Source organism: Astatotilapia calliptera, chromosome 20, assembly GCF_900246225.1.
Source record: "Astatotilapia calliptera chromosome 20, fAstCal1.2, whole genome shotgun sequence".
NCBI lineage: Eukaryota > Metazoa > Chordata > Actinopteri > Cichliformes > Cichlidae > Astatotilapia > Astatotilapia calliptera.
The window spans coordinates 27,908,232-27,936,108 of NC_039321.1; the positions used below are offsets into that span (position 1 = coordinate 27,908,232).

General features: G+C 42.6%; 5 protein-coding genes across 10 annotated transcripts; all 5 read right to left on the reverse strand.

The window, feature by feature from the left end:
• Positions 1-87: 87 nt before the first annotated feature.
• LOC113013546 (lymphoid-restricted membrane protein) lies at positions 88-2,886 on the reverse strand. 4 transcript variants are annotated; one of them, XM_026154549.1, is made up of 13 exons: positions 2,710-2,886; positions 2,560-2,623; positions 2,415-2,487; positions 2,295-2,322; positions 1,896-2,036; positions 1,677-1,808; positions 1,409-1,577; positions 1,279-1,319; positions 1,128-1,175; positions 908-1,041; positions 716-829; positions 377-487; positions 88-289 (listed from the first exon to the last, which is right to left on the reverse strand). In XM_026154549.1, exons 1-13 carry the CDS (start codon positions 2,719-2,721, stop codon positions 184-186), a joined length of 1,173 nt encoding a protein of 390 aa, XP_026010334.1. In that variant the 5' UTR covers positions 2,722-2,886; the 3' UTR covers positions 88-183. The 4 variants fall into 4 exon arrangements, with proteins under 4 accessions (XP_026010334.1, XP_026010333.1, XP_026010332.1 ...); XM_026154548.1 differs by having other exon boundaries at positions 1,128-1,178; XM_026154547.1 differs by having other exon boundaries at positions 1,394-1,577.
• Positions 2,887-5,339: 2,453 nt separating this feature from the next.
• rpl10a (ribosomal protein L10a) lies at positions 5,340-7,287 on the reverse strand. Its single transcript, XM_026154870.1, has 6 exons — positions 7,205-7,287; positions 6,703-6,774; positions 6,532-6,612; positions 5,905-6,053; positions 5,645-5,817; positions 5,340-5,549 (listed from the first exon to the last, which is right to left on the reverse strand). The coding sequence occupies exons 1-6, from the start codon at positions 7,207-7,209 to the stop codon at positions 5,379-5,381; spliced, it is 651 nt and encodes a 216-aa protein (XP_026010655.1). The 5' UTR covers positions 7,210-7,287; the 3' UTR covers positions 5,340-5,378.
• Positions 7,288-9,404: 2,117 nt separating this feature from the next.
• fance (FA complementation group E) lies at positions 9,405-13,962 on the reverse strand. Of its 2 annotated transcripts, none has more exons than XM_026155169.1 (10): positions 13,594-13,962; positions 12,614-13,175; positions 12,436-12,480; positions 12,292-12,348; positions 11,672-11,815; positions 11,471-11,594; positions 10,102-10,177; positions 9,909-9,975; positions 9,684-9,809; positions 9,405-9,591 (listed from the first exon to the last, which is right to left on the reverse strand). In XM_026155169.1, exons 1-10 carry the CDS (start codon positions 13,941-13,943, stop codon positions 9,487-9,489), a joined length of 1,656 nt encoding a protein of 551 aa, XP_026010954.1. In that variant the 5' UTR covers positions 13,944-13,962; the 3' UTR covers positions 9,405-9,486. The 2 variants fall into 2 exon arrangements, with proteins under 2 accessions (XP_026010954.1, XP_026010953.1); XM_026155168.1 differs by having other exon boundaries at positions 9,900-9,975.
• A 427-nt stretch (positions 13,963-14,389) lies between these two features.
• Positions 14,390-18,791, reverse strand: mkrn4 (makorin, ring finger protein, 4). 2 transcript variants are annotated; one of them, XM_026153967.1, is made up of 8 exons: positions 18,659-18,791; positions 17,557-17,685; positions 17,230-17,477; positions 17,093-17,160; positions 16,751-17,004; positions 16,552-16,659; positions 15,278-15,377; positions 14,390-15,175 (listed from the first exon to the last, which is right to left on the reverse strand). In XM_026153967.1, the coding sequence occupies exons 1-8, from the start codon at positions 18,730-18,732 to the stop codon at positions 15,050-15,052; spliced, it is 1,107 nt and encodes a 368-aa protein (XP_026009752.1). In that variant the 5' UTR covers positions 18,733-18,791; the 3' UTR covers positions 14,390-15,049. The 2 variants fall into 2 exon arrangements, with proteins under 2 accessions (XP_026009752.1, XP_026009754.1); XM_026153969.1 differs by having other exon boundaries at positions 15,109-15,175; positions 15,260-15,377; positions 18,659-18,790.
• Positions 18,792-18,820: 29 nt separating this feature from the next.
• ppardb (peroxisome proliferator-activated receptor delta b) lies at positions 18,821-27,877 on the reverse strand. Its single transcript, XM_026153966.1, has 8 exons — positions 27,474-27,877; positions 23,440-23,835; positions 23,213-23,364; positions 22,985-23,123; positions 22,020-22,222; positions 21,714-21,920; positions 21,381-21,624; positions 18,821-20,914 (listed from the first exon to the last, which is right to left on the reverse strand). The coding sequence occupies exons 2-8, from the start codon at positions 23,774-23,776 to the stop codon at positions 20,667-20,669; spliced, it is 1,530 nt and encodes a 509-aa protein (XP_026009751.1). The 5' UTR covers positions 23,777-23,835; positions 27,474-27,877; the 3' UTR covers positions 18,821-20,666.

Genomic DNA, 27,877 nt, shown 5'->3' on the forward strand with positions numbered 1-27,877 from the left:
ACAGCTGAACTGGATGAGCAGCAGAAAATGGATGGATGTTACCAAAATGTATGATTCCCTGTGACAAACACAATGAACGACCAAAAGCAGGGCATCAAAAACCATTTTATGTTTGTTTACAAATAGCCTTCAATTGTCGACGCACTAATTCACGTGAAGCACTGATGACTGTGTTTCATGAAACTACCACAAGAAGTAACTCAGTGTTACGACACAGAAAATCACAAACGTGCACAGGAGAACCAGCCGGCAGCGCTGCAGCCAGTGAGTCAGAGGATGTTGCCTCCACCTGAAGAGAGCAGTCGGTCAGTGTTTATCCAAAGTTATCAGAAATAATACACTTTTGAAAAAGAACAAACATGACGTGTCCACTTACATCCCCACTGTGGAGATCCGTCTGCAGATATTTGCCATCTTTTTCTCCCTTCCTTTGTTGGATAAGACTGCTTTGCCCTTGTGTCTGTGCCGCAAAGTATCCAGAGAGAAGCTGTAAATATAAAAGCACATTCCTCAGTTCCAACTTCTTGAAGCTTGTGATGCTTTTTTGTTGATAAAGTTGCTAATGCTGACTTTAGTAAGAGCTGTATTTGTCAAACTAGACACAGGCCCCAGGGCCAGCAGCAACCAATACTGACACGAAACGCTTCAGAAATTGGTCAATACTGCAGGCTGTTGTGCCTCTCAGTTAGTCCACCTCCTCTGAATAGTGCCATACTTTTTGTTCAGAGTCTTGCTGTTGTTCACTGGTTTTGATGGGGGGCTCTCTGGGGTTAGGATGGGAGCGGGTCCTGGAAGAGCTTCTGATGGAGTTTCATCTGGATTGTGCGGCCTGAAGTAAGACATGTTCGTGATAAATGTTACCATGTAGTTAGCATACCAAAAAATATGCCTGTTGGCTCTAGTTCACCTGTCCTCCACTGAGTATCTGTCGTCCTTGTTCATGAAAGAGCAGCTGGACTCTGAGCTCATGGGAGACGGGCAAAAAGGGACAGCCTTCTTGCTGGAAGAGAGACGCTTTCTGGAGTCTTGCTTTTTCCTATCCTGGAGACAAAGAAGACCCTCCCTGTGGTTTATGGCTGATAACATGAGAAAAAAGCAGGAAGGTTTATTCAGGAAACCTCCCTTACCTGAGTTTGGCTGGAAATTACTGATACACAGACCCTTCTACGGATGTGCTTCTTGTTAAAAAACAAACAAACACACAGATAAAAGGCAGATTCAAGTTCAAAAGATTGCTTAAACCTACATTAGACGTTACAAGTATCCAAATATGCATACCTGCTGAGTATCTTTCTTTATGTTGTCACTTTCCTCTTGATCTACAACAATAAATCCAGCAATTACTCAAACTTTGCACACAACTGCAGAAGAAAACAAGTGACAAGAAACACACCACTGATGCAGAAACCTGTGGAGGCTCTGGGATCTGTGATGTTTCTGCAGGAGCTCTGCTGCTGCTGCTGCTGCATCATCATCCTTCTGGCTTCTTCCAGCTCAGCTAGATTTCTGTCATATCGCTTCCTCAGGCGCTCCACGTGAGCCACCATGAGTTCCACTGCTCTACTCACTCGAGCCTCCTAAACAAAGCAGGAAATAAATAGAAAACTCCTACTCCCAGTGCTGGTCCCAATATAGCAGTGACACTTGTTTTTAACTGAGCCTGACCCATAGTGTACCTGATGCACGGCACCGAGCACCTCTGCTGTGTTAGAGATCCGTTCCACGGTGCCTCCGAGGATGTCCAGGGACAGCTCCAGCTTCTGCAGGATCTCGCTGCGCTTGTTGTCCAAACACAGGCTCTTCAGTATCTGAAATCCCACAGGATCACACTTGTATTTGCAGCCTGCTGGGACCAAAAGGACTCACTACAGATAATAGCCTGCTACGTACAGTACCTCCAGGGTCTCCCTGCCTCTGCTCAGCTCTAGCTGGATGTTCTCCTCAGCCAGGTTACGGGCGTGCTCCTCCGCCTGCAGCCTCTGCTTCAGGGTGTACTGATCACAGCGGAGAGACAAGGCGATCTGAGAGAAAGCTGTCTAGGAGAAGAAACAAAAATATAACAACTTCATTCAAGTTCTCAGCGTCCTCCTGCATTTCAGATACCAGTGGCTCTGCCTGCTGTTGAGATTTAAGGATAAATAAACTTTAATGAAACCGTAGCTGTTCAGAAATACAGAAATCTTGAACTTATAATCAAATAATCCTGTATGTAAATTTTCAAGTGCAGCACATTAAAAAACAAAGTTTAAAACCTACTGAATGGATTTAATGAAGGGGAAGTGTAGACTACTTACCTCCAAATCCTTCTCTGACATCTCTACACTGTTAGGAAACAAGAAGTCTGACAGTTTGATATCACTTCTAATTAAATCTGGCGGTTATCATTTGGTTGTATTTGTACGTATGAATGTCACCTATTGAGGCCGACGCGCTCTATGATGGGCAGCTCACTCCAGCTTGCGATTGGCGGCTCCTCTTGGCTAGTTTCTGTTAAAAAGTTCAAACTGATTTAGAAACTTTTTAGACCTTTTAAAAAAATTATTATTCTAAGCCATTAACCTTCTCCGCTGTCGTCACTGTCCGGCATGTTGGGCAGGTTGTAGCTGCTTATCTCTGCCTCTGGCTGAAAATATTTGAAAGACATTATCAGCCCTCCGAGGTGTTAAATGACTGATTAAAGGAACGGGTAGGACAGCTGGTTAGACTCACCTCAGCGCTCATTACTGCGTCAGCCTCTTTCACCAGAGTTAATCCAAATGTCAGAGAAAGCCTGATTACAGTATTCAGATTCACTTCAGAGTTCACAGTGGACTCTTCATCATTTGTGAAAGCACAAACATATTCTCACGGGTCAGTGTTTGGCTCATTTGCTCCTCAGCCTTTCTCTAGTCCTGAGAATAGATAATCCTATTAAGAGATCCACAATCAGACCAGAATAGGACGACTGGCCCAAGAGGCTCATGGGAAGCTGTGTTTTTGTATGTGGTAAATTAAAACTAGTGTTGTACCAGTTAATAAATCAAATGCACCAATTCCACAGTTCACCCTGCATCCATACTATATAATACACCATGTTATACTACACTCTATATTCTTGTAGGAGCAAAGGGAGTAGCTTGTTCACTTAATCTCATGAATAAATAATTAGGTTTTAAAGGTTTCAGCAGGACAGGACACAAGGGTACAGGGGTCCCATGAGGGGATTACATAGATCAGGAACCGTAGATCTTATTAACACTCCGCTTCCCTGCTCCTTGGCAGGTAGCTCCAAGCCCTCCTGGGTTTTAATTGCACCTTAGAACACATATGCATCAACACTACAATGAGCGGGTGGAGGGAGGTTTGGAGTCTTCTCCCACCCCCATTCTCTGCGGCCTGCTGGAGCGGGAGGGCTAGTAGGAGGAGTTGGCCGTCCGACTGCGGTCTGGGGTGTGGGGCCTCCCTGCTGCTGCGGAGTCGGGGTGGTCTGCCTCTCCCCACCGCAGGGAAAAGGGTAACACCACCTGGGTCTGGGTGCAATTCCCCCCTCCAGGGGCAAGGGTACCTAGACCCGGTTTGTAGAGTACGCTTGGGGAGTGTGATCGTGTGTACAACGTCTCTTCATGTCTGTCTCCACGTTGGTTGAGTGTGGAGTAAGTGCATATGAGAGCATGAGGGTGGGAATGGATGTTTGTATCTGTGTGTGCCTGTATGTCTGTGTCTATATGTCAGGTTGGGTATCAGACGCCACCTCTCTGGGGACACCTCAGGCCCTCCAAGGTTTGGAGGCCTATCTCCACCCACCACCACTTCCCCTGCCGGTGGCGGACTCCCTCAGGTGTCGGTGTGTTGGTGGTTCTTTGTATCTGGGGGTGGACGTCCGGGTACACACCGGCTCACTCCTTGGCGGCCGCTTGTCGGGGCCTGGGGCCTGGGGCTCGCTCGGGCCCCTTTGGAGGTGGGGTGCCCCCGGCCTCTCGGCCTGGGGCTCGGTCACTCAGGCACAGCTGGGGGCCGGCGGAGCTCACGGGCGCGTCACTGCAACTCCCCCTGACTTCTGCTCCGCGGCTGCTGGGCGAGCCCTCATCTGGGACTCTCCTCAGCTCTTACTGGAACAGTGGCGCGGCTGCCCCTCTGTTGGTCTTCCATGGTCTCTTGTGTTCTGGGGGCCTCTGGATGTCTGGAGTTTTGATCTCCTCCATACCCGCTTCACACCCTGGAGGACGGGGCTGTGGCCCCCCCACACTCCCTAGCAGATCATTACATGGAGAAACCTTTGGAATGCAAGCATGCTGATCCACACAGGTATGCACACATGGGTATTCACAGACGCGGACTAAAGCTTTCTTGGCTGCTGCCTCAAAGCACACTGTGCGCTGTCTATCTTGCGTGCTGCACAATATCGTTTATTATTTAGTAAATATTGATATCTATGACTAGCTAGTTTATTGTGATGGTGCTTTGTTTTCTCTATTATTATGTTGCTCTTTGTTGTTTGCTGTCTCCTCTGTTTGTTTTTTTTGTTTGTTTGTTTTTTTCTCCATACAGGTGACCCAGGAGTTCTTTTTTTTTTCTCTCTCTTCCCCCCCCTTCTCACCGTCTCTTCTCCCCTTTGGTTTTCTTTCTTTCTCTCCCCCTCTTTCTCTCATTCATTCCCCCTGTCCTATTTATTAAAAAAAAAAAAAAAAAAAATGACAAAGGATGAACTGAAGCTCTGCCATCACGTAATGTCGCATACTGCTGTTTCTGATGTCATTTTAAAAAAAAAACAAAAAAAAAAAAAACACTCCGCTTCCCGTTTTTCACTCTACATACACATTTGTGATCTGCATCAGTCGAATATTAGACCTTTATTTACCCAAGGCCATTGGAGGACAGTTCAAGCTTTTTGCACTGTAGAGACTGGTGAGAAAAAGTGTTTCATTTCAGGCTGTGTCCATACGAAATGACAACAAACATCTTGAGGTCCAGCTAATGCACGCCAAAGCAGACCAACAGAGACACCTAATGGCCATGCACCAAATATTTGGGATGAATACCCAGGCTCACTGGACTGGGTTGGTGGTTCAATCCCAGGGCACTCTGGTATTCCCGCTGAGCCCTGAGTTGGCCCTGATGTGTTCATAGAAGGGTGCATGTTGAGGGAAGAAGCTTAATGGTAGAATGAGGCATGAAAACCTGAGGCCCTTCCTGTAATTTCTCCCAAAACCTGAATTTCACTACATTATACAGACTAAAGTTAACAGAGTTATGTAACTATGTATTACACCGTTACACACAAGTGAATTTCAGATTATCAGTTAGTGATACAAGACCTCAGTAATGAAATCTAAAAAAATAAATCACTCAGAGCAGCCGACTTTGGAGAATCTCCACTTTTATTAATAGAAAAACTGTATTTAGTAGAGGCGCTGGGGTTTGCCCATGGTGCTCTTGACGTAGAGGGCACGCACGTTCTGCCAGTTCTTCTTCAGCAGCGACACCAGGAAGTTGACAGCCAGGTGGATGTTGTACACAAGTTCGTCTTCTGTCATCTTCACATGTCCTACGGCCACAGCCAGACAAAGCACCTACAACGAGCAGCAAGGTTACTCCACACTGATCAACTTCTTCAAACCAAGTGTTAGATAATGAAACCATAAAGCCAGGAAGCAGCAGAACACACCTTCTTCATCTGGAATTTGATGGTGGACTTGACTTCATCCACCTTTGTGTTCAGGTTCTCATTGTGGGTGAGCAGTGAGGGGAACTTGCCGGCCTTGTTCAGCCCAGGACCCAGGATACGAGGGATCTGCTTGATCAGAGACTCAGAGGCCAGGAAAGCATCATACTTCTTGGCTGGAAGAGGAAGAAACAAGCACGTTAGGAAGCCTTGACAGACTTTGGTCACAGATGAGGCAGTTTGTAATCTTGTGGACACCGTACCGAGCTTCTTGACCAGCTTCTTGTTCTTGTTGAGCTTCTTCAGAGCCTCGATGTCCATGTGTGGCATGTCGGCAGCTTTGGCCTCGTCGCAGTGCTGCTGGTCTCCCAGGATACACACGGAGAACTTTGGCCTGGGGAGAGTCTTCAGCCTGCATGTCAACAAAACATTTTTAGTGACTGTGCTCACAACCACTTTTCAACCTCTGAGAAATAATCAACTCATTCAACATGTGATGATATAATTTGACCCTTTATGAGACCACCTGACTTTACTGTGGAGTAGAAAAAGTCTTACCCATACCACCACAGGGGCTGGCGTCCAGCTGACCTCTTAGGTGATACAAAGCAAAGTGGTCGGCATGAGGGCGTGAACTTAGCAGCTCAGCCACTCAAAGCCTCCCCTCATGTTTTAAGACCCAGGGTAGGGGTCCGCCTGCTTCGCCTTCCCCAGCAGAAAGCTGAGTAAGCTCAGTCAGACTACCCAGAGTACTTCTCCATGTCTGCTCCTGGCCTGTCTGGACTTTGATTTTTAATGTACTACATGGCCGTTAAACAGGCCGCTGTGATAATCAGACAGGGCTGGAGACGCACAGGGAAAAGGGTGGGTGAGACAGTAAAAGGTCGAACCTGACAGTGCCGGAGAAACGCTTGTCCTTCTGGGGATCATAGTTTTTCAGGCTGATCTGAAGCTCCACCGACTCCACAAACCTACAAAGAGATGACAGGTTACACACATGTCCGGTATTTTCAGTATTACACTTTAACCATTGGTTATCACAGCTGTTCGGATCTGCTTACTTCCTCGGCTTGGCCACGGAGCCCTGCAGGACCTCCTTCACGGCTTCATATAAAGTATCCCTGGAGACCTTACTGTAATGTAGAAAACGTCAGGAAAAAAGTTAACGTCACTAGAAATGCCACCAAGACAAATAAGACGGCTAATGATGCTAAAGCACAGCGCTAAAAATTCACCAAGCAGCCACAAAAGTCGTGAAAAAAATATGTGCCGGTTATTTAAGAGCATTAAACTAAACAGCAGAGATTAGATGAAGACTGTAAATGTATTTTAAATACGCGGATGACAACGGATTACATTTGAGAAACTTAGCGCGCTGACGGTGCACCGGCGATGAACCGGTCCCATGCCGCACCTTTAACGTCAATAAACTACAACATACCATGAAATACAAACAAAGCCGGACAATATTACGACTCTACGTATCTAGAAGAATAACACAGTAGAGAAAAGCGCGTTTAAAATGAGGTTTTTAATCATTTATTGGGAAAAATGCGGCCTGACCTCATCTTGGTAGCTCGTCGCTCTCGTCGTGCTACGCTGGAAAAGGAAGTGACGTCGTACGTTACGCGACATAAAGGCGATCCGTGACGTCATCAGAAAGCGCGAGCTTTTTTCCCCAATAGAAATCAACAAAATCTATATCATAAAACAGCAAGCATAAAAATATCTATTTAGTAGTAATTGAAAAATGTGTGTCTGTGAAGAAACATATACATAAAAATAAAATACCTGTAAAACTACATAAAGATTCTTACCTACTTATAAAGCTAAATAGTTACATAATAGCTACATAATTCAGCTGTCTTTGTCAAACTTTGTCATTACAGTTTTTATGCTGTTGTAAATTATAATATCAAAAGTTGAGCTCTGGCTGTTTCAGGTACTTTTTTTTGTTCCAAAATGATAGTCCTGTGAAAAATCCCTGACAATTTCTATAAGGATAAAGAGTGTAAATGACAACCAAGTGCTGTTAATCAGATGCATTTGCTTGAACTCCCTTATAAATCAGTTTTCTTGTGTGGAGCATTTAGGTATGTTAAACCAAACAACATATCGGCACAAACACCTCATACCAACTGGTGGAGTGATGATCTGTGCTTGTTTTGCAGCCACAGGAGCCTGGGCACCTTGCAGTCATTGAATCGACAATGAACTTCTCTGTATACCAAAGTATTCTAGAGTTAAATGCGAGGCCATTGGTCTGACAGCTAAAGCTTGTCACAAATTGGGTCATGTGACAGAACAATGAGCCTAAACACATCAGCTAATCTGTAACAGAATGACTGAAAAAGAGTCAAGATGTTGCAATGGCCCAGTCAAAGTCCAAACTTCAACCTGATTGAGATGCTGTGGCAGGATTTTAAGAGAGCTCAATGAAGTGAAGCAACTTTAAAAAAACAAACAAAAAAACAGTGGGTCAGTATTCCTCCACAATATGAGATTCTGATAAAGCAAAACAAAGCAGAAAGACTTCAAGTTATTGCTGCTACAGGTGGTTCTAGAAGCTACTGAATTATGAGGTGTGTATTAATAGATTTTGAGGCGCTGTAAGACATTTTTTGGGAACCCCGAAATTTGAATAACTTTTTTTAACCTTTAAAAAAATGGAGGCTTTGAGACAGTGTGGTCACCCAATCACTCTCATATCTTTTGGACGTGTACACAATTGACCTCATTTTGGGACAGTATATCCAAGTTAACAGATGACATCATGTCCTATGCATCCCTAAGGATCTCAGGATCTTCCTACTGGGTTTGCTACCCAGTGATTTGATTCTAAAAAAGGAAAGATATATTCTTTAAATCCCGTTGATCGCATTTGAAAAGGCCATAACAAGGAAAATCCTTAAGAAGGATCCTTCCCGAGTAGAGCAAGTGCTAGAGATTATAGAGGAAATACATCTGATGGAGAGACTGACTTTCTTTGTACGACTTAAATGTCATCTTTTTCAACAACTTGGACTAAACGGCATAAATATAAGCACAGGCTTGAAGATTCTGTCACTTAATTCATGATGCTTGGAACAGTGCCCCAATTTGTTCCCCTTTTATTTTTGTTATATTCTTGTCACAATGAAAATTCAAAATAAAAAGTTGCAAAAAAAACCCCTGAGGCTTTGAAAATGAATACAATTAATTGACATTATGATCTAATCCACCCATCCATTCAGCCTAGCTTCTGCTTATCCAAATTTAGGCTGTGGTGGCAGCAGGTTATGCAGGGCCCTTCTTCCCAGCAACACTTTCCACTTCCACACGGGGATTCTGAGGCATCCCCAGGTCTGAAGACAAGAAATACATGCAACAAATTTGAGGTCTACCCCAGGGTCTCCTTCTAGTTGAGTATGCCTGGAAACCATCCAATTGGAAGCCCCCATGAGGCATCCTCACCAGATGTATAAGCCAACTCAATGGAGCCAGTTATAATTTATAATAATTATAAAAATAAATACCATATAAGTAATAATAATGTTTGCTAAATGAGATATTGCAAAAAAAAATTGCAAATATTTGTAAAGACTGACCAATAAAAGTCTGCAGGTTACAGTAATTCAGTATCAACTTTGTCCTAATACTAGATTGAGTTAGATACATGGGTGTGTTGTATTCAGGAGTGCAAGGATTAGCATTTAGGAATCGTTATTGTAGGACCTGTGAACAGTCAGAGTAATAAAAAATAATATCAGCCCTGTCAGACTGGTGAATTAAGATTCTTCATTGTCAGTTTAATTTATTTATACAGGGTTTTTTTTTAATGTAAATTAGTTGAAAAGGTGGTGAGGTCATGTGTCTGCGATTCGTTTTAAAGCAGCTTGTAGAGACTTCTTCAGGAAGGTCTCATTTAACATCAGGCAGCTGGACAAGGAGTGTTTGTGTGCAGCAGTCACCTGGAAATGCAATCATTTATACGCAGAAGGTTATCACACACCATTTCATCCACTGTACAGACGTTATCTGTGATCCCAATCTGCATACTTACATCAGTGCTGTATTTGGTGAGTACTGTGAGCATCATTTTTGCAAACTTCACAGACTTTGTGAAACGAGGAGCCTGACTGACGAGCTGTTCTGTGAAATGTGTGAAAAGTTCTTCATTCAAGACAGGCTGTTGGGGGGAAACAGGCAAAACAGGTGGCTCAGTGGCAGTGAGTATTATGACTAACAGCTCTTGCAGCTCTTTCCCATGAATAATCACCTGGATTACCTTTGAGTCTAGCAAGCTGTGGATAATAGACAGCACTGCCTCACTCCATGCAATCTTCAATGTCATTCTTTAAAAACAAAACATAAAAAAGCAGGAGTGTTAGTCATTTACTACTAACCATGTGTCCGTTATTATGCGAAGCTTCTTTGTCGCAGCAGTTACAAGTGAAAACAGAACGTAACTTTATACTTACTGAACCACCAGCAGTCTGTAGTGAGAATCCAGGCAGCTTTCTATCAGTCTGCTTAGCAGCTCAGCCTGTGGAGGCCCTGAAAACAAAACAATGTTCAAAAGGATTAATTCATGCTGGGAGCAAAGCCTGAGTAAAAGGAGCTCTATCACATCAAAGCATCTGTCCTGTTAATGTGTACTTAAACCAGAGCTCTGAATCCGTGCCTGCTCTGCTGCTCTGCAACTCTCCGATTTCCCTGAAGCAATCAGTGCACATACACGCTCACCAGCTGGGTCATGAGGTACATCTTTTCAACTGCTTGTTAGCATACATTATTCATTTCATTTCATTTCATTTCATTTTTATTTATTTCACACTTGGTACTACAAATCAAACAAAACAACCACATCTTCTGTCAACAAAACACAACAACCATGTGTGAAAAGGAGCAGGAAGAAGAAAATATTCTTATTAAACACAATCAGTATGAGCAATTGTATCCGTAGAGAGATGAACACATGACCCGCTGAAGTTATAACTGAGCATCGGAGTGAAGAAGAAAGGTTATTTTAGTGACTTTGAACGTGACATGGTAGTAGGTGCAAGCTGGTCTTGTCTGAGTATTTCAGAATCTGTTGATCCACTGAAACAGCTGGAATCAGAGGAGAATGGACAGACTGCTTCAAGCTGGGCACGGCAACAGTAATGTAAATAACCACTAATTGCAACCAAGGTATGCAGAAGAGCATCTCTGAATGCACACCACGATGAACTTTGAAGCAGATGGGCTACAGCAGCAGAAGACCACACTGGGTGTCACTCCTGTCAGTAATCTCCAAAAGTGGATTCTGTTCATCTGGACGTAGCGTTTTGTGGGAGAAACGTTTCGTCACTCATCCAAGTGACTTCTTCAGTCTCAGCTGACTGCAGGTTTCCCCAAATCTTATAAACAGTACATTTGCTGTCAGTAATAACAGGAAATGGGCTCAACAACACTGGACAATAGGAGATTGGGAAAAATGTTGCCTGGTCTGATGAGTCTCGATTTCTGCTGCAACATTCAGATGGTAGGGGGAGAATTTGGTGTAAACAACATGAAAACACGGATCCATCCTGTCTCGTATCAACTGGTCAGGCTGGTGGAGATGGTGAAGTGATGCACTTTGCAGAAAAACTGATTGACATGTTGCATCACAGTATTAAGAAAAGTGCAGGACATATTTATCACTTTTGCACATGTCACACTGTTTTAACTGAGTGCTTGTAAACACCAGACCTTATTAAATCACATACCATCTTAGCATCTGACCAAGATCACAAACCCGAATGAAGGACATCATTAAGTCATTTCTGTAGTCACTTTCAGTGAAACGTTTTCCTTTCATCTCACCTATGTTCTCTTTCTCTAGTACTGGTCCAATTAGAGCCTGGCACACTGGTCTGGGATAGCGGCTACACAGTGATGTCACTGCGGTAACCAGACACCTGGAGGCCGGCTCTGACAGGGACAGCACCTGTAAGGTGAAACAATATTCTGTCAAGATGAAACACAGCAACACATGTTGCTTATTTTTCATATTCGGTGTTATACCTTCTCCAGCAGAAGGCTCTTGATGAGCGTTGCAGCAGTGCTGTAGCTGAGGTCAGGAGAGAGGGCCAAAACACTGCTGCACAGTTTAGGCAGCGCCTGGTCAGGTAAGCCCGGCAAATTCAGCATGCTGCATAACACCTCCACCTAAACAGGGCAGGTAAGGACCTGGGTTCAGTCCAATCACAACTGCAGATTATACATAAAATATTGATATATTCTCTGGAACCCAACAGAGACCAATAAGAAAATGCCTCTGATACTCACTTAATGGTCCCAACCACTGGTGTCAGTCCTATATTAAATATCTTTTATTCCTCCTATAAATATGATCTTGTTTATAGGAGTGTGTGCTTAAGATACACCCTCAGCTCAGCCCTAAGGATTTTAAATAGTATAACAGATTTAAAAGATTGCCCTGCACCTTCATTCTTTTTAATGAACAGCAGGGGGCGACTCTTCGGGTTGCAAAAAGCAACTCTGGTTTCATGGAAATGTGTGAAAACAGCTCTTTTGCACTTTAATCGACAGTTTCTATCTTGTTGAATAGTTTTATTTTGTAATTTAAGTCAAATCCACCCGTTTTCGAAGTAAAAGCGCAGGTTAAATTATTGAGGACATACTTGGTTTGAGTCACAGTTGTTCAGCACTTTGAACACATCTGTGGAGCTCTGGTCCCACTGAAACACACAAAAAGAATGACAGTGAGACTAAATGTCACTTACTGTCTGCACTGAATGAGCTAGAAGAAAATAAAATCTTCTTACCTCCGTCTGACTCTCCAACAACTCTTTTATCTGAGGAATACAGACCTAATAAACACAAAAACAGTAAATCAGCTCATCGTTTTACAACTTCTGCTTCTCTAAGGACAAAACAAACATTGGAATTGGCAGAAAAATTTCAGTGTGGAGAGGGTACCCTTCTTTGTATAGTGGTTTTTACCTTTATCTGTTCAGGCAGGCCACCACACGAACTGTCTGAGGCTGGAGTTTCTGCTGCAACATCACTTTCTGGCGCTCCCGACATTTCCTTGGGAACTCTCAGTTCTTCAGCTGTGACACACTCATTATCATCCATCTTTATCCGTTTACTCTGTGATCCCGTTTCTTCACCATCAGACCCCACGCTGACAAAACTGCCCTTTCTCTTCCTCTGTGTCCCCAGCTCAGATAAATCAGATGTACTCTGGGATTCAAATTCTGCCGTTTGACCACTGAAGCACTTGGTCCATCCTCCAGTTTCAGCAGATCCGATCAAACCCTGGGAGAGCTCCTTTAGTCTTTGGCTGCACGGTGTGGTGTACAGAGGCACCTCACGGTGGGTTTCCAGGTCTCTTTCGAGTTGTCTGCACAGAGCAGTCACCCACGGGTTTGGACGAGAGTCCTGGCTGAGACATTTGATCAGATGGAGTACAGCGGTCCGAGGAAGAACAGAATGCACCAGGTGGATGAATGACAGCAGGTTTTGTTTAAATAAAGGTGGAAACAGGCAGACTAGTGGTTTACTAGAAGAGGTAAGGAAAAACCAAAGAAACCGTCAGCTGGTCTCTGAAGTTGTGTAGACAAAGAAAAAGTTCATGTTTAAGAAAAAAGCAGGAGTTAGAAAAAAACATAAAACTGATTTGTGACTATCAGTATTTATGACACTTTTTTTCACAAATGTAAATCATTTTGGGGGAGATTTGTGCTTGCTAAATACTGATTAAAGGGACTTCTTAGAAAGGAATTTTGTGAATTTTTCTTAATCAGACTGCAATAAAAGCAAGGAAATGTGGCAAAGGACCCCAGATCTAAAACAAAAGAGGTTAGGAAACACTGATTTGATCTTCACCCTACTTTTCACACGTGTGTGTGTTTACCCTAGAATATCTATGTGAATACTAAACTAACTCTACACTGTTTTTTTCTGTGTACTTTACTCACACGGTTAGAAACTCAGTGTCAGCCTCGGTGTGGGTTATTTCGTCTCTGCACAGTGTTTCTATGAAGCCACACAGTGAGCTCTCGGGGTTAGCCCGTTGCTGCCTGTGGAAGACGCCCAGCGCTCTCGAGGCCCCGGAGGTTCCGGACATCAGTGACCGAAGCAGCAGCCTCGACTGCCCGTCAAATCCGCTAAGAAACATGCCGGAGTTCAGACAGCTTTGTGCCCCATCTCCGGGTTTGTCCTTGCCGTCTCGCCCAGACACCTGTGGCTTCATCCCAACCTCACTATACCGCCACTGCTGTTTACATTTCTTCTTCGACACCGGTAAAGGGCTAGATGAGTTCAACATCGCCACCTAGTGGTAAGATGTGCCACTGGCGACACAGCACGATTTATCCTGCGGCGTATACTAGTTAAACAAAAGCCAGAAATTCCTGAATAGAACGAGATTGCCATCATCTCTCAGTCGTTTCCACTTTAAGTCTTTATTTGGAGACCACAGTGGAGCTACTCAACAGTATAGATAAATGTATTTTTGTTTGCTTAAAGGTTAGACTCGTCCAACTAGCCCATACTTGCCTTTTTTTTTTTTTTTTTAAATGAAAATCCATTACGTGAATTCATTGTATGGTGTGATTTAGGCACATCCTGACCCCCAGGCCATGTGGGCATACCATTCAGGGAAATGCCCCGAATAGCACAGCACCAATGAAGAAAACAACACTTTAGTGAGACAAAGTGAATCAATGTTTTATTTTTTGTGTACAGGTACAATTTGGTTAAAAAAAAAAAAAAAAAAAAAAAGGACATAAAATCATTTGTTCTTACCAAAACTGGGAAGTGTGTGACAACTAATCATTTTTATACAGATATCAGACATTAGGACAGTACACTTTTTTTTTTTTAACCCTTGGGCAATTAAAACTACCATCGACATAACACTTTAAAAATATCTAAATGGCCCAAGCTACTAGGGAAATGTCTACATTGGCACGCTCAGAAGTTGGAAGAGAAGCTGACAGTTGGCTAAACACTTAACACATAACAGCTGTAGTATTTAAAAAAAAAAAAATTATAAACCCCAACTAGAAACAAAGGTGTCTTACGCTGAGACCACTAGCCATGAGTTCTGGAGTGTCCAAGTGTGCACAGACTTGGAGACAGGTTCCTGTCTGAATTTAGGAGTCCTTTAAGTGAGATGTACTTTCCACTCGATGATCCTGAGTCAAAGCTACTCGTAGGCTGTTTCAGTAATAATTTCATGAAGACACAGGTGGTTTTTAAAAAGGAAAGAAGAAGAAGAAGAAAAAAAAAAAAAAAAAAAAAAAGGCAGCAGCCATGCATTTTCCAGGGACCAATGATGGTTATAGACCCCATTCAGTGGTTTCAAACACTGACCAAAAAAGGAAAAAAAAATAAAAGGGGGAGGGAGATGAGCACTCAAACTACACTGTTTTAGTAAGGTAAAAAAGTAAATTCAAGGTCGTCATCATCATCATCACCAAGAAGGGTCATGGCTATGAAGAAACTAATTAGATCCACTCCATCATCTTCATCCTCAAAGTCATCTTCTCCAAAATGCTGCAAGGACAAAGAGAGTGAGGGGAGAGTAAATACAACCTTATCTTAGACACACTAAGAGGGAGGAGAACGTAAAACACTCACGGATCACCATGTAGTTACCAGAAAGGACGCGCTGTGTCGACTTTTGTCATGTCGGTAAAGGCACTCGCTTTTGAAGGGGCAGCATTGGTATCGAGAATAGCAGGTGCAGGATTTCTTACTGGAATCAAACAAGAGGCAGCAGGGAGGGGTCAGTTAAATGTTTATACTGGCTTGAGATGACAAGCAATTTTAAAATCTAAAAAATAAAAAAAATAGTGTGATTTAAGTGAAATATGCACAGGGCTTTGAGCAGTATATGCATATTTAATTTGTTGTGCATCAGCATTATAGATCTCCTTTCAATTAATACCTAGAGTTCTCCTTTGCTAAATTTTTCGTCATTACTTCTCTTCACACCGATTTCTGTTCCTTTTGCATAAATTTGATTCTAATTGCCATGTTGTAAAAATCTGTGCTGAATCATTCACTCTGTAGCTCCCATTGTTAATTAGTTAGCAATGCTACACACCTGTGTTTCAGTACTCTTCCTTAGATATGACATCTGCTGCACACTCCATACTGTTAATATCAGAATGACCTATGACCTAATGAAAATCTTGAAAACTGGTGAACTGTGCCGAGTCGAGTACGTACTAATGGTAAAGGGACTTAAAGGCGCAATAAGCAAAAACAAAAGCAAGTTTTTGCTGAATGGGAGATCTGTAGCAGCTCAAGAGATTCAATTTATTGGGAGGAGTATATTTATTTAAAAAACAAAACAAACCTTTAGAAAGCAACTTTGGACCAAGTTACCATGGCCTAACCCATAGGTGTCAAACTCTGGCCCGCGGGCCAAATTTGGCCCGCAGCCTAATTACATTTGGCCCGCGAAGCCATACCAAATTACTGTTAGAGCTGGCCTACTGGTATTATACAGCTAATATATATATTGTTTAGTATTAAGCTTTGCTTGTTCCATATTCAGTTTTCCAGCAAAACTTATTTGAGTCCATAAGAAAAGATTCATTCTTATATCTGGAGGAAGATTTTTTTTTTTCAATAAATATTAACATTAGCCCGCGACTTTGTTCCAGTTTTGAATTTTGGCCCACTGTGTATTTGAGTTTGACACCCCTGGCCTAACCAAAGGATTTAGATGAGTAGTTTAATTCAGGAACCTTAATCTACAGCAAGACTCACTATATAATTTTTTTTTTTTTTTTAAAAATCTATCTATAGTAAGAAATCTGAAGAAAAGGCTGGACTATTGAAACTAACATCCACACAACATACCCAGGAAGACAGACTCAAAGGATTTTCTAAACTCTGCGGACATGAGATCTATTCCTCACCTGAATTTTTGCTTGAACTCCGTAATTAGATCTTCCTTTTCTTGTCCTTCAACCCAGTATTTGTGCGGCACATAAAAGGCAGACCTCACGCGGCACTGTGGGCAGCGTCTGAGAAGAGGGAAAAAGTCAATCAGAATCACTTCGAGCCCTCTCTGGTTTTGTCAGATCCTGCTGCCTCCTAAATATTACAGAAACCTACTTTATCACATCCAGGCCGAGGTCTTTGGTCTTCCTCCAGGTCATTATGCATTGTAAACAGAAGGAGTGATTGCAGTTGGGCAAGATGCCAAAGACACCGCTTTTCAGATCAGTCTTTTCATACACTTTGTCCATGCAGATCCCACAGGTCACGTCTTTGCTCCTGAGGAAGGCCTCAGTTTCCTCCTCCCTTCCCTGAGAACCAGAAGCTGCAGCGGCAGCCCCATTCTCTGGGGTTTCAGATGGGGAGATCTCCTGAACATTAATAGAAGGCTTTGGGTTCAGCCAAGTTCTCCTGCTGAATGAGAATGCTTAAGATAACGCAGTCAAATTAAATGCAAACCTCATTTCTTCCATCGCAGGCACCTGCTTCAGCAGCTTCTGAGCTTTGAGACGATCCCAGACCAGATTCTGTAGAGGAAAAGCAAATTAATTAGATCAACTTCTACGTTCAGGTCCATCTACAAACTCATGCAATACCTTCTGACTGCTCCTCAGCGATATTCGCTGGCAGGTGCCCAGTGTCGCATTGAGGGTTTGAGGTATCAGCTGCCAACTCTGATCTGCTGTACTCTTGTTCAGATGTCACCTCAGCTTGCAGAACTGCAGGTTCTGACCCTCGCCTATCAGGTGACGCGTGAGCCACACTGGAGGAGGAGACCGTAGGTACTGAAGCCCTTCTTCCTACAACAGTTGTGCCAGCTTCAGACTGAAGAACATGGAAAAACCTAGCAGAGAAAAAATATAAGGGATTAAATGATGGATTTTCTTAAATAATAAACATGGGGGGGGGGGGGGGCAGCTTACCTGCAGCGCTCACCATACCAGCATCCACCTTTCTGATAATACCGACATATTTGGGATGAGTGTATGGTTGGCCATTCATGACGATAATTGCATCTTGAACCAAATCTGCAAGAGCCATTTATGAAACGCCTGCAATGAGGTGAAAACCACAAATCGCAAAGTAAATTTCTGCCACAAACCTTTTTTTTTTTTTTTTTTTTAAGTAGCAAGATTGGTTTTACATGCCGCTCCAGTGATTTGAACTGTGATGACTGCTAGTGTTTATAGGGTTATTTAGAATGCAAGTTCATAACGATGAGCCGCTGGTATTTTATTCTTTATAAGTGAAGATGCTCAGATTTTTATTGAGTGTAACCAGAAAGTATAGGATTAGGAGTGGATCAGACAGCTCAGGCTGAGGTGTTTGGAGACAAAGTTTGAGAAGCAAGGATGAGATGTTTGGACATGTGAGTGAGCTGCTCTGGCCAAGCCTAAAGGAAGAAGCTGAAAAGAGTAGTCGAGCCGTTTTTATAGTTTAGTAAATTCTTACAGGTGGGAGAGAGACTGAAAGCCCTGCCTGACATTAACCAATTTTTTTTTTTTTTAATTTTTTTGACGTAGTAAAATTAATAATCTGACTTGAGCCTCAACTGCAGAACACATTACAAAGTAAAGAGCGAAAATTTTATACGTTGAAACAACATCGGTACTGTATATGCACATCATTAAACAGCTTCAAAAACCGTATTTGTCAATAATAATCATCGTGTACTGACGCGTTTCTGGATTAACTGACGGAGAAGGGCCAAATCCGACACAGAAGTGCGGTCGTAAATCCCACTTACCAACAGCCACTAACTCAGTTAGCTCAAGTTTTGGCTAACATTTCAACATTATATTTAGTCACCTAGCAACACAAAATTTGTACGAATGTACTCACACAGCAACATGGTCTACCACACTTTCTTCCTAAGTTGATGTAATCAAAAGTCACTATTTCACTTTAACGTGTATATTAGAACGCCACACGAAGGCATTAAACTCTGACAAGCTATTTCTCGGTGCTTGGTCCACACTTTCCTCATTTCTAACCCACTCTGTGGGACTGTGAGGGGCTGCTTACCGACAAATGTTTCTACTACGAGCCGAGTCCATCCTCCGTGTGTTTTGAACGAGCCGCCGCCAAGCCTTCACCATCCACGTTATCTAAATAGTTGACAGCTGGTTCCTCGTACCAATTAACCTGGCAACGAACCAATAGAAACGTGACGCTGACGTCAGCACGTTACGCACTCCATTCAGAGAGTTTATTGAAGGACGCCAATCACAGCAGGGAGCAACTTGAAAGAGTTGTATGATCCACCTCATGATAAAAAAAATTCCAACAAAATAAAAAATAAAATAAAAATAAACCGAGAAAATCACCGTTGCCGCTTCTAATCAAGTTTATAAGTGAGAAATCACTAAACTAAACGTGCAGATAGGTTACATGTGACCATTAAGAAGAAATCATTTCAAGTTTTGAACAAATATGTCAGTCCATCACTTACACAGGCATAGAGGTAGCTTACATCAACTTCTTTTTTTTTCCTTTCTGTTTTTGGTGTAATTGCTCCTTTGCCAACTTGGCACACTGCACACCAGCCAGTAACATCAGGATTTCAATGTGTAGCAGGAATTTAAGGCAAAAATAATATATGTCAAGGATTAGATGAGACAGCGGAATAATGTCACAGATCATACATTAGAGGTAGATAGGGATCAAGACAGAATAAGAGCAAAAGAGGAGACCTGTGCTCACACCAGCAGGGACAGTAACAACAGAAAAGGGGAAGAAATGATTAGAAACGTCTGGATCCTGGCTACTGTATCGCAAGGCTTTTACACTCTATGCCTCACCTTTCAAGACACATCAGCCTGTACATAAAAAGAGCATTAATCTAGGACCGTGTCTATCTCCAATACAAAAGCACCCTACGATATTGGAAGATGTTCAATTTTCATCAAGTATCCCAGTAATAATGACATGGTTAAAAATGCTGGCTTAAGGTAATTCCTGCACATGAAACCATAAAATCCAAACTCCTCATTGGGGAGAGGTTTGATGGTATTCTTGGTGATATATTTGGTACAGTCTAAAACTAAAACAGGCAGGCATGTAATATGAAAGAACACATATGAACTAATATATGAAACAAGTTGATAAATTCATGTTTTGCCCTTAGAAATACAATCAAAAACTACAAATAATTTGTTACAGAATTACAAAGAATAACCTAACAAATATATTTAAATGGAAAATTCATTATATTTTGGATATCAAAAGGAAGAAAGAAAACATGCTGTCCCTTGTACTTCAATGGGTCATGTATGTATGCGTGTATAGTGTCAGATTCAGAAATAAAATCTTTGCAGCATAGTCCAACAGTTCACACTTGGCTAGATGGCTTTAAGACAAAACCTAAATAAACTGGATCTCACATTTATTGACAAATGGCAAAATGGTATTGCACACATTGCTGCATTAAGAGAGAGCTCTACACTGCTGGAGCCAGCCCAGTTTGTGTTCTTTATACCAAATGGCAAAGTGGTGGTCAGTGATGATGATGATGATGATGATGATGTAAACAAATACCAGCTGCTGCATCTCTCCCGTCAGTTAAGTCTGAAAACACAATACAATCACTTGTTTGTTTGAACGGTGCCACTGGTGTGAGAATGTGAAATGCTTTCCCTTTGCAGCACAAACACAGAGCTGAGGGGAGCGAGGATGAGCTCCCTCTGCACACTGCTCTGGGGTCAGCTTCGCTAACAGGATGAAACAGGAGCAGCCTCATTGAGAAAACATATCATTCTTCCTGTTACGTGACCGTTGTGGGAAACTGGGACTCGCAGCAAATGATTCCAGATGCTCGTCACATGCACGCGCACACAAACACACGCATAACTGTGCTGAGGGTTACGCTGACACTGCGAAGACTCTGCTGATTGTATTAGCACTACCAGGTGAATTTGCCTCATCTGCACCTTAGAAATCCATCCCGTACTACAGTGCTTGTACTGAATGCAGTGTTTCATTATAAAATTCAGTCTGTAACAGTATTGCTAAAAGCAGTTTGTGCTGGAGACTGCTAATACATGTCCTTGTAGATCTCCTGTAGTAGAGGGTGGAGCGAGGTCTCCGACTCAGTCTTTTTGATCTTTTGGACGAGCTGAGCGTTCTCTGTAACCAGCTGACGGAGGTCAGCCATCTTCTGAAGCAGTTTTGGGAAGAGGTAGACAGAGTCAGAGTGATTTGCGTGGAGGTGAAGGTCCAGGGCCTGAAGGATGTTGTCCTGACTCTGCTCCACCTGCTTCACGTTCATTAGCCCGGGACGATCTAGTGCAAAAAGAGGAAAAAGCCTGTGATGAGTCACAATTTATGCTGGGCAAACAAGACATGCAAAGACAAGTTAAAACCCGTTTTAGAATCTTACTGGCATGTAGCAACATGATAGATAACCAGTAGCTGTTATGTGGCTGGTTATAGACAATTTCTTTCTGGTGGAACCAGCCCCGAAAACAGACACCCTCTCTACTTTTAAGATTAGCCTTAAAACATTGCTGTAGGACAAAGCTTATAGTTACAACTGGATCAGCTGAACAACCCCTTAGTTGTGCTGCTACAGGCTCAGTGATTACTTTTAAATCACTGTCTTATCTTTTTCTGGATGCTATAAGACTCGAACCTTAATTGTACCTTCTAACAGTTTCAATGCAGCACTTTCAAAGAGGTTTCAAGAGCTACAGACACACTTCACAAGATTTGAATCTTCATACTTGATCAGAAAGCTGCTCAGGCTCACCTCCACAGAGAATAATGGCAGCAACAAACAAGGCCAGATCACTGTCATCCAGCTCCAGAGCATTGAACTTAACAGCAAACTCAAACTTTGGCTCCATGATCTCACTGAAGGGCTTCCGTAAGCTGCGCAGAAACTCCCGTGTCACAAAGCCTTTGCCATTAGCCACCAACAGTCCATCTTTGTTCATGAGAGATGGCAGCATGGCAAAAATAGCCTCGTGCACACCATACTTTAACAAAGTCACCTGCAGTAAGCACACAAACAGCTGTTTATTTGTGCTTTCCTAAACTTGGATATACTAATAATTCTTTGTTATATGAGACAGCGGCTTACCTGGTCATTAAGGAAGAGGTCCACAAACCCTGGAATGCACTTGGCAAACTCTGTAAGCTCTCGCACGGTCTCCACCGTGGTGCACTGACAGCGGTAGAACACATGAACCCCGATCTCCTTGGCCAGAGGCGCACCTGGAGTTAACTGGCTCCACACCAAACCACTCTCTGCTTTCCAGAGGGTGTCCACATCGTAGATCACAAATGGCTAAAAGGAAAATGTATTAAAGGAAGAAAGGTCTGAGGGAAAAATTCACATAACTGAGTTTTGCATAAAGCCAAGCACGGCTGAAAGACAGGAACATACTGAGGTGCTGCTGGTTTTGCCCATCAAGATGCTGCGGGCTCTCTTCTTGGTCATACTGAGGTTCTTCAGGTAGGCTGTATTGACTTGTTTGGCTAAAGTCTTCAGGTCTGAGCCACCTGGTTTGCTGACGTCCAGCTCCTCTGCGAGTATGCCTGCCACCAGCTTCTTCCTCTCCGCCTCAGGCATTCGTCCATATCTGATTGCTGAGCAAAAACACCCACAGAGACGGTGTTACTCTGAGAGGATATTTGCAACACTAATGAGTTCTGAAACCTCTTTGTGTTTTGGAACAACTCAGAGCATTAACAATGCAACACACCATCCATGTGCTACAAAAGATTGGAAAGGCTTTGACATGAAAACAGCGGATTTGTTTCCTCCTTTAGACACAATAAAACTCTTGGATCTCTCAGGCAGCCCATCTTCAGCTGGTCAAGAACGTAGAAGCTAGACTGGCTTCAGGTGAAATTCAAATTCATTTTAAGATTTTATTACTAGCATATAACGTCCTACATGGCCAGACTCATTCCTGTATAGCAGATATGATGACAGCTTATTCCAGCAGTTGGCCTTTCTGATCGTCTCATCCGGGTCTTTTAACTGATCCATGCTCTTATTTTAAAGCTAGTGATGACCACACTTTTGAGGCTGTCTCCCCTAAACTCTAGAACAGCCTTCGTCAGCACATCAGTTTGGCTGAATCTGTGGTTTGTTTTAAACAACTGCCCATTATTTTTGGCTCTTGTTCTTCTAATGCGTGTATAGAAGTGCACATGCAAGAATGAATGCATGACCACATGTTTGACTTTACATTTCTATGACTGGACATGCACAGTTATCTTTAATGTGCGGTTTTACTCAAACAGTGAAGCACTTTGTAACTGTGTTTTAAAAACTGCTATACAAATAAACTGATCATCATCTTAGTATTTTAAGTGAATCTCAGAAAACACTTAAGCCCTCACCATCGTGGGACATTCCCAAAGACAGGCACTTCTGGAAGCGACAATATTGGCACTTGTTACGATTTTTCTTCTGAATCTTGCAGGAACGCTCACAGCGCTCATATTCCAGTTTCATCCGCACAGTACGCCGGAAAAAGCCCTGCACAAAGCAAAGCACATCTAGTTAAGCAACTCACACAGAACTTCCCACTCAATAATCTGTTGTGGGTAAAAGAAAAAATGTTTTACCTTGCATCCTTCACAGGCATGTACGCCGTAGTGGAAGCCAGAGGCCTTGTCCCCGCAGACCTTACACTCCACACTGATCCCGGAGCTTGTGCTGTCCTCTTGGCCCAAACGCAGCTGTTCTGAGAGCGAAGGTGATGAGGTATGGGACAGGTCTGCATATAACAAAAAATAATAGCATTTCAGTTCAAGTACAGCTTCTGAAAATTTAAGAGAGTGGAAAGTCTTACCTGTGTAGCTCGATGATGCGCTGCTGTTTTTCTTGTTGCCACTGTTCTCCTGATCTTCCCCTTCTTTCCGTCTCTTCTTCTGGTCCCTTTTCGGGTATTTAGAAGCAGGGACTACCTCCTTCTCCTCCTTTTCCTCCTCATCTTCACTCTCCTTGCGCTTTAACTCTTTCAGATCTGCCACCTCGGAGACGCTTGTCGCACCACAACTGTCTGAGCCTACAGACTCTGCCTGCGGTGGCGTCCACCTGACGTCAGCTGCGTCCTGGGGGCACTTTGGCTCACAGTAGCCGTTCACCCCGTCATGCTCCTCTGGGGCAGTTTGTTGAAACCCGTCCATGGTTCCTGTTGCAGCTGATTCAGCAGCTCATCTCCTGTCACGTAGCCACCATAGTTGCACTATTTAAAAACAGAATCAATCTCCTTGAAATACACCTTACTAAAAAAATATATCTGTTAACATGAGGTTTATTTACACAACTAGAAAGAATAGCTAATCACACTTTAGAGCCCACATATCATCAAGGGTTCCATTTAATCCAGGATGCCAGCGGTTAAGAGTCCAGTTTCAGCTTGCCATAACAAACCAACAAAGCCAAAATAGAGCCCTATTTTTTTTAAATAAGCACACGGGTGAAACTCACATAAGTCTTGTATTCAGTTTAGTATAGCAATAATAAATGAGATGAATGCTGTTCAGTAATCTTCAATAGAGTTTGTTTAGGTGCCTTTCAGTCAGTTAGGTTTTGTTATAACAGCCAGGGAATGTCTTTTAAAGAAATAAGCTCATGACCTGAGACACAGATGTTATGGAATCACGCCTCAGTTACTTCAAAGCCAACGGAACAGACAGACAAGACAATAATAAGGATATATCTACATTTTCAATCCTGATTTAAAATATCACAGAGCACTTTACAGGAATATTAACACAGACACTGTTTGGGGTAACTGTTGCTAGGTTCGGTTAGATTTAAATACTTTATTATAAATGAAAGATTGATTTGCTTATTTGCAGCACTGTCCAGAAAAGCCTGTACATACATCCAGAGATGCCATCTCAGTATTACTCAGTAATTACGTATTAGTTAGCAGCATGTAGAACGAAGCCGTGTCTAACAGTCACACTTAAACAGGGGTTTTCCTGGCTCAAAAAGGGTGGACTGTGCACATAAGGACAAGTTAGAGCTGGGCGATATGAGATTTTTTCATATCACGATATGTTTTTTTCATTTCAGGCGATAACGATATCTATCACGATATAAGCCAAATAACTTGTAAGAATTTGTAAGATTTAAATGTGCTGTTGCTCACAAGTAAAATGTGAAATAATCAGCAGCTTGTTTTTATTTAAATATTTATTTCCCATAATAAGTTCAACAGGGTAGATGTACTTAAGGAACATGAGACTTTTTCAGATAAATAAAGGCAAATATTGCAAACTACACAAAAGGCAGCCGCTAAAGCGTTTAAGTTTCAAAATAGAACAAACGAAACAGACTAAATTGTCAATTCCACTTAGAAACAAAATATTAATTCTAAAAATAAATCTTAGTTTGTTTTACAGAAGAACAGACAAAACTGACTAACTTTTGTCAATATCAAATAAACTGAGAACTAAAAGGAAATTCTCGATCTCTCCTTGTTGTATAGCTTAGCTTTTCAAACAGTTTTAACAGTTACTTTAGTCTGACAAAAGCCGAATGACGAATTAGCGCTTCCAGTCAGAGACTGAGGCTACGTCCACACGTACACGGGTATTTTTGAAAACTGAGATTTTCCGTTTTCGTTTTAAAAAATAATCCCGTCCACACATAAAGGCAGAAATGAAGGAAAACGCTGCTATGAACATGCCAAAGCAGCAGGTGGCGCTAGATTCCTAACCGTGCAGAAATGTTGGCCAATCAGAAGTCTAGAAGCCTCGGTGGGAAAAAGTAAACAAAGCTGGGGCATAGAAGCAGAACCGAGTCGTATGTGTGGAGGGACAGTAACTGTGTGTATATGTAAGCATTTAAACACTGCAGAGAGTAGAATTAACAGTATTGTAGAAATTCATTTCACTGAAACAATAACGTGGTGCACAGTGTGACGCATGCACCAGTTTATTGTATTTCCAGACTTGCTTTCGGCACAATTTACAGTGCATGCTACTCTGTTTTTGTCAGACTTGAAATAGCCGAAATACCTTCACACTACGGACCTTCTTTGGCTCTTCCGTTCGACAATCTCTCCGGCATTGGAACCATCATCTGTTTTCTCTTCGGTCACACTCGGTTGATTTTTCTAGTCGGCACACTCATTTCCTCCATTACCCGCTGGCTGCTTCCCAAACAAACACACGTGCGGCTTGGCACTTTTGTGCTGTACGTAACAAGTCACGCGACGTGAGGCTGCGGCTGTGATTGGTTCAGCTCTGCGCTACTTAATTTGGATTGGCTGACCTTTTTTTTTTTTTTAAGAGGACAAGAGCGGCGAGGTCTATCGCGATAGCTTAATTTCTCTATCGAGTAAAAGTTATATCGCGATACATATCGTTATCGTTCTATCGCCCAGCTCTAGGACAAGTGGTCTGCAAATAGTTCAGACGAAAAGTTTTCTGTTACCTGCATTTTCCTGTTATCTTTTGGCCTTTTTATGAACCATAAATGTATTTTTAAATAAAGAAAAATCAAACACCACTTGAATAAACATGTTAAAAATCACAGTCCTGCGAGCTTTCCCTTTATTGGAAGGTCAAAACCTCTTTGGTAACCACTGTAAGTTCAAAGCAAAAAGCTACTTTCAGCTTCTCCCTTATTCATAATAAGTTGCCACAGCGGGTAGCCTCTTCAGCAGTTTTTTTCCTCCTCCAGATGGCAAAAGGACTGCCACTCATATAGTGCCTTTCTACTTAATTTGAGCCCTCAAAACACTTTCTACTGCAAGTATCATTTGCCTAATAACACACACACATATATGTATGTAAAATTTTGCATTACTTCACATAATAAGATGTTTAGTATATGCCTGTGGTACCTTTAACAAAGTTATTTTTTATAGTAGATTATATGGAGATTATCTATTCTTTATGCAGCTGCAACACAATGATTTTCATTGCGGGATACAGTATCTATCAATTTGTGCACCGGTGTGGAAAAAAAGAAGCTGAAATACTACTTTCAAAATCTTCAGTTTCATAATGAATATTCATTTATTTTGCCCCTGGAACATAACAAAAGCAAGAATTTCACAACCGCTGCATCACTTTTAATCAAAATAAGGGCCCACCGCATTTCCAGCACAGTTCAGCCAGTAGATCGTAATAGTAAGGGCACTAACTTTATTTCTAACCGAGCTTGAAGACATCTGTATTATTGTTTGCCTCACTTGCGATGGGGTGCGGGGGGTATTTGGCGGCTGCTTTTAAAGGAACAGGGTGCATGCACTATGTACACACTGAGCAGTGCAGCTTGCTGATGGAGGCGGTGGGGGAGAGGGCTTTGGGTTGAGGGTTACAATTTTTTTTTCTACCCCGGGGCCCTCTAGCGGATTAAAAAGTCCTTGTTTGTAGCTGTGCCTTAACAAACAGCTACAGTGTTGATATATTAGAAATAAATGTTGTTGTTTTTTTCCATAAAGGACACACTCATTGTAATTCAAAGGCTACGCGCTGTTTTCATAATGCTTAACACCAAATTAGGGGTGTTAGGACTTGTCCAGTAGACAACCTGTCACACTGGTTCTCGGAAGTCTCTGCTAACATTACCGTGTAACTGCATGAGTCACTGACAGGACTGTAACTGGATACAAGCGTTTGAAAAATGAAAGGACAACCGAGTTACAGACATGGCTGCCGCCAAACTTTCTTATCTCACTTAAAGTTTAAACTGTATAGGCTTTAAAACTGAGCTCGTTCAGCCGTCGGCTCGGTTAGCAGCTAGTTAGCCACTACCTTGAATTGTGACTGAGTCCTACTATCAGCTAGCCGTTAGCACGGCTGACCCAAATTCCCGTTTGTGCCTTTAAATCACGTTAGCTATCCTACCAGGTTAACTTACCTCTCCCGGTTGTGCTGCTGCTTCAGAAGATGTTTATGCCTCCCGGCTGAGGTAAACAAGCCACAAAAGCAGTCCCGAGTCCCGTCCCGGATCGATCGGCTGTTGACAAGTTTGTTTGCTTGAAGCTGGAGTTAGCGATCTGACGTTAGCTCTTGCTGTAAGCTAACTACTATAAACTTAGACCGAGTCAGGCCTCCGTCCATGTAGAAACCGGGCTGACGAGACGGGAAAAACAATGTGGAAATCTTTGTGGGCTACCATGTCACATGCAAATAAGTGGAGTTAACTAGTAATCCCTCCCCGAGTCTATCCCTGGCTTTGCTTTTACTCTGCTTTGGTTTGGTTTGCTTCACTCCCCTCTCTCCTCCCCCTCCTTCTCCCTCGTCACATGCCACAGCACAGCG